This window comes from Triticum dicoccoides, chromosome 4A, assembly GCF_002162155.2.
Source record: "Triticum dicoccoides isolate Atlit2015 ecotype Zavitan chromosome 4A, WEW_v2.0, whole genome shotgun sequence".
Lineage (NCBI taxonomy): Eukaryota > Viridiplantae > Streptophyta > Magnoliopsida > Poales > Poaceae > Triticum > Triticum dicoccoides.
Window position 1 is genome coordinate 146,436,538 of NC_041386.1, and position 5,660 is coordinate 146,442,197.

Consider the following 5,660-nt stretch of genomic DNA (forward strand, 5'->3'; position numbering starts at 1 on the left):
CGGGAAACCCTGGCTCCCGCGACGCCGAACCCTAGTAGGAGCGATGCGGCAGAAGGAGGAGAGAGATTGTACATGTGGTGGCTCTCGAACCGAAGCCTCCTCATGCACGTCGCCCTCACCAGGTGAAGCGCAGGCCTGGCCAGCCCCTGGGCCTCAAGCCCAATACTAGCCAAGCCCACACAGCTATCATTCGCTTGCGGCCCATCTCCGCCTAAAAGCGAATTCAAACGTTCAAACCTGGCTGCCTGGACATCACACACACCGCCGGATGGTGGCGGCGGGGATCCTCTCCTATGTCTGGATCTAGGTAGGGGAGGCTCGCCCTATCCTCCGGGCATGCATGGCGGCTCGGCTCCTCGGCAAGGCCTCCGGCAGGTGGTAGCCGCAGTGGCCTCACCGGCAGGGTCCGGGGCCTTGGCCCGGTGGCTCTAGCCTGGCGCATCGGGGTGGGGTGGCAGACCCCCGTCCTGTTATCTAATGTCGGCCAGTGGATTCTTGGGTGCCGGATCTGGCAATTGCACGACTCCAGGGCTCACTCATGTGACTCCTTCGGGTGCTCTGGCGGTGTGCTTCGTGCTAGCTAGTACTCTTCATCGGTGGCATCACTGCTGGTCAGGATGGTTCTGTGGCGGTGCAGCCGAATATGGATGGCTTTAGCCAAATTTGGCTTGTCGGCGTCCAGGGCGGTGGCGAGGATGGTGATGGCTTCTGCTTGGTCACGACGGATGACTTCATAGGAGGTGAGCGGGCTATCGGAGGTGCGGTGCATGGGGGCGTGGTGTTGGGCGGTGCTCCAGGCGAAAGCTTGCCGGGCTTTGGCCGGCCGACGACGTCGACATCTGTGGACTTCGTGTTACCTCCTTGGAAGCGTCGCCGTGGAGTCCACCCCTGCACACCATTGGATCCAGCTCTTCGGGTGAAAGCCTAAGGCCCGGTCGGGCTGGGCAATGGCGCCGGCATCGTCGCTTCCCCCTTTGGTGTGTCATATTGAAGACCTTGAGAACCGGTTCACGCTCTCCATGTGCTAGACGCTCACGGCACTGCGGTTGGCAGGTGGTTGGCCGGCAGTGTGGAGGTTGTGGGGTCGCGACGTATGCGGCGATGGTGATGGTGGTAAGATATGCAGGGTTGTGACTAGTCTTTGTACTCGACGGTCGGCTTGCTCCTAAGCGTGAAGTCGGAGCTGCGGCATTGCGGGGCGTAACGTCGGCAACGATGCTAGGCGATGGGCAACTCGAACTTTGTCGACGCCAGGCATGCTCCTTTTCTTCTGCGATGCTCGTCATGAAGGTCGGAGCTGCCTCGTCCTCGTCATTGCTGGCCGATTGTTTGGCTGTGGCCAACTTGGTTCCCGTGTATCGTTCGTTCGGAGGGGCCTTGATGGGTCGTCCGCGTTGAGTCAGAGTCACTTGCTCGGGGAGAGGTGATGACAATGACATTACACAACCCCGGTGGTGTCCTCGCCTCGACGGTGTGCGTGGGTCTTGTGGGTGCCAGCTCAGGCGGGGTGCCCTTCTTCTGAGCATGTTGTACCGGTTGTAGTCTGGTTTCCGTAAATTAACCAGGCAACTCTCTTCTACTGTTTTAAGAAATCAAGATCTTCAGGCGGCCGAGTTTCAAAAAAAATGACATACACAAAACGCCCTGCAAAGCCAACGCACACTTGATAATTATCTGATGCGGTCGTACATACCAGCACGTCGACTGAAAACTGAAGTGGTGAAAGGTGCTAAAAGGCACTGATCCACGCTGGAACGGTGGCGAACGCCACGCCAGGATGGCCATAGGGGCCTCTTCTTAGTAACGCAGTTGTCACGGAAACAGTCAGATGAACGTCACGGCATTGACGAACGTAGCAGAGTGGGGAAAAGAGCGTTGAAAATTTGCAGTCTAGCGCATACATTTTCGAGAAGTGTGGTGCTGCACGCAGTGCATCCACGGCTGGTACAGCTTCGCGATTTGGATCAGCTGCATGTGCTACTTGGCGTATATAGCGGCGAGAGCGGGCGTTCTGGTTCGTATTTGGTGTATTTGGTGTACCCTGTACTGTCAGACGTCTAGCGCGAACCTGCCGAGCACTGTGCACGCGCAGAATGAAGTACACAATATTACCGTTGCGACACACACTATATAACGTGAACACTTTACCACATATGCACGTATTTAAGGCGCATGCACCAGTCTTTGTCGCAGTACCGATCTTGTAGGACTTTCTCGTTCGAATTTGCCTACAAGCACAGGAGAGTGTAGGAACTGGACGCAGCGGCAGCTGCACTTCTCACAAGCATAGCTAGTTGCCTCGATCCATCGACGCCGCCGTGCCGCGATGTCCTAGAACTCAACTTCTGCGCGTCGTCTCCGCGCCCCCCCCACCACCGCTGCCATTGATCTTGTGCCCGCGGTGCGTCGGGACGAGGACGAGATGGTTTGTCTCTGGGATAGACCGGAACCCCGGCGTCCGTTTCTACAAGTGCCCCAACCAGGGAGTAAGTTCTTTTTCGAACCAATATCAATCTCTTTGCTGCAGTATCCGGTGTTTTTCTTTGTGTTCTCTTGTTCATCATATAGTTTTTATATTGACGCAGGACAGGGTTGTCGGAGGTGGCAAATAAGGAAATCATAGGGCAGCAAACAAACCAGTTAGTATCGTTTTCAGAGGTTTGCCACCCATCAGCCTGATGAATTCGGTGAATACCCATTTGAAACTCTCGATCGTTTCCTCTCTCATCATTACCCCGCCCATGATGATACTCTGGAAGTGATTGTTCACCCCCACGAACAACCCAAAAGGCATGTCGTATAGATTTGTCTTGTATGTAGTATCGAACGTTATGACATCCTCGAAATTGTGGTACTGCATCTTACTTCTACCATTGGTCCACAACAGGGTTTTTATCTCGCTTTCCTTATCAACCTCAACAACATATGAAAACTCCGGATCATTTGACCCCAGCTTAGAGAATGCATCCATGGTCTTCCGCACATCATAATCCGCCTGCTCCTTGCTAAGCTTCCCACAGAAAGTCCTAAGGCACCTCTTTGTGAACGGGACGTTCTCCATCCGCCCAAACAGGCTTCCAATGATGGTGTATACCTTCCCTAGATTTACATTGTTCTGACACAACTGTTTCACGAGATCTCTTGTGTATGTGTCAATGTGCCGGTGTGATGGCCAATGCAGCTTCTCAGCACAAGTCCGTAGCATTTCATGGTTGTGGGAGGCCCGATTTTCAGATACATACCACCCACCATCATCTGTCCGGTGCAACCTAAGCATGGCGGCGCAATTGCTCCTCATTGACGAGCTGTTCTCCCTTTCTGGTTTGCCCTGAGATTATTTTTCAAAGCAGTCAACAGCCAAAGATGCGTCAGATCATTTTTGCATAGAACAAGGCATGCACGCACACGAAACACAATTAGGAAGCAAAGCAGGGGGCTTACAGCGCAGCCGCACACAATCTCTTGCATACACTTCGTCCCATTGACATTTTGCCTTCTCTTGCTGTACCGAATCCCAAAGCCGACCTCCCATGAATATAGATTGTAGAATTCATACGCCTCTGCCAGCTAATCAAAAATAGCGCCAAGCACCGGGTTGACGACCACCTCAGTCCCCCTATCAGCGAACCCTCTAATAGCAGCTTCCAGTGGCGGCACACGATCAGCTACTACAGCCCTCCCGTCTGGCACACTAGGACCTCTTGGCCTGCATTTTGAAAAGCACAACCAAATTAGTTAGGAAAAGCACGATTTAAAAGAGCCCAAAATGATGCAACACGATTTCATAATTACAAAATCGATACTAGGACCCTTTTCCGGCAGGATTGATTCAGACTCTTTTGTGCGAAGCACCATACATTCCAGAGTGGTGAAAGAAAAAGTCAGCAAACTTCTACGGATTGGATTGCAGTAAGCACACCATCCCCACTTGCATTTTGTTTCAACACTAAATAATGACAGCATGCCAATGGATAGTGAGATTGCGGACTGAAAATTATGGACACAGTAACCTAACCATACAAGTCAACTAGTCGACAGCAGCAGCAATTCAATCATTCTATGTCCACGGGACTTAAACCGGGTTTTTCTGGCAGTGGCAACAATAATTTTCACCAATAACGTACGAACGGATAGTGATTTATTGAAGGCAGTAAGAACTTTTCAGCAAGGGGTGATCGAGCACCATTTTTTTATACCAATTCGCCTAAACTAGTGAAACTTCCTCTCATCAGTTCGTATGAATGCTATCAAGAAAATACACATTTGTCCCAGCCAACCGCAAAATTGTTATGTACCTGCGCTTCCAGCCTACGCGGATGGTGGTGTTCGCCGAAGCTGGGCCGCTGTGATGTCCTGACTGCACGGCGCGGCTCGAGACGACGGCCGGCGTCCCGACGCCGACCCGTGCCGACGGCAGGACCACCTCTTGAGAACTGAATGTCCTACATGATTCCCCGGCGCCACTGCTGCCGCTGGACTGGACGGAGCTGTGCGAGACGATGTCTGGAGTCGCCAATCCCGTCGGCTGGACCACGCCCCCTGAACTGAATGTCGTGCACGAATCCGTCGGGCCACTGCAGCCGCTGGCCTGGACGGAGTTTTGCGAGACGCTGGCCTGGACGGAGTTGTGCGAGACGCCGGCTGGAGTCGCCAATCCCGACGCCACATCCCCGCCTCTGCCATCAGCCAAGCCCACCCCTTGATCCAACTCAGGCACGTCCGGCAAGACCGGGCAGACGGCGGGATCCGACGAGCCAATGCCCGAATCAGGCACAACGTCGCCGCCACCGCCCAGAACGCACGGCGCCTCCTGCGCACATGCACCCATAGCAGCCAAGATAGATCTGCAGCACCGGGGACCGGGGCGAGCCCGTTAGATCTAGATTTTGACCAATAACAAGTACTTATGAAGGGATTCACTAACCCAGAGGCCAACGCCGCCGAGGTAGACGCTCCGGGGGACGGCATGAGCAGATCCGCGGGGAGGAGGAAGCACACCGGCTGCCGTCGCGGATCACCTTGTTCGTCGCCCGGCAAAAAACAGGAAATGGACTAGCGTGAGAATAAGCATATGCACCTAATCCTTGTCGCCACCAGTCCAGTAGTCCGGGTCGCCGGCCCCGCGGAACAGGAAACCAACGCCCCCACATGGTACGCCCCGCGCAGCACGCACACTTTTCTCCGACGGACGAGTACCACGGTCCGACCCCACGATGCCGACGTGCGGCAGGGTATTGCATGTATCACGCGTTGTATCTCCACTTTACCCATTTTGTTAATCAGACAGCACGCATCACCACACGGCGCGCGACCGGCCGGATAGTTGCGTGCAGCTGCCACTGCGTCCAGTTCATCCACTCTCATACATTTTCCAGAGATCTCTCGTCTCCGAGCGTGATATCACCATACAACACCCAAGCTCGGACGCGTACGCCAGCGCCGACGGAGACGCTCCGCTTGTCATCCACTGTTCTTTCGATGTGAATGGAGCATCGTTCGCCGTTTACGAATGTAAGTGCAAAGAAGTGCAAAGTGTAGTTCAGAAGTGCAAAGTACCGGAACCAATTCTTTATTAAATTTAAAAAGGTAAATGCACTATCTAAAACAAAAATATCAAAAACTGATGTGAAAGATTGGATTATGTGCCCTTATCGTTCGTA

The 5,660-nt window shown here is 53.7% G+C and overlaps 1 protein-coding gene across 2 annotated transcripts; it reads right to left on the reverse strand.

The window, feature by feature from the left end:
* Window positions 1-2,193: 2,193 nt before the first annotated feature.
* LOC119285470 (protein FAR-RED IMPAIRED RESPONSE 1-like) lies at window positions 2,194-5,150 on the reverse strand. Of its 2 annotated transcripts, none has more exons than XM_037564752.1 (4): window positions 4,925-5,145; window positions 4,296-4,844; window positions 3,442-3,706; window positions 2,194-3,328 (listed from the first exon to the last, which is right to left on the reverse strand). In XM_037564752.1, exons 3-4 carry the CDS (start codon window positions 3,466-3,468, stop codon window positions 2,618-2,620), a joined length of 738 nt encoding a protein of 245 aa, XP_037420649.1. In that variant the 5' UTR covers window positions 3,469-3,706; window positions 4,296-4,844; window positions 4,925-5,145; the 3' UTR covers window positions 2,194-2,617. The 2 variants fall into 2 exon arrangements, with proteins under 2 accessions (XP_037420649.1, XP_037420650.1); XM_037564753.1 differs by having other exon boundaries at window positions 2,781-3,328; window positions 4,925-5,150.
* Window positions 5,151-5,660: the final 510 nt, after the last annotated feature.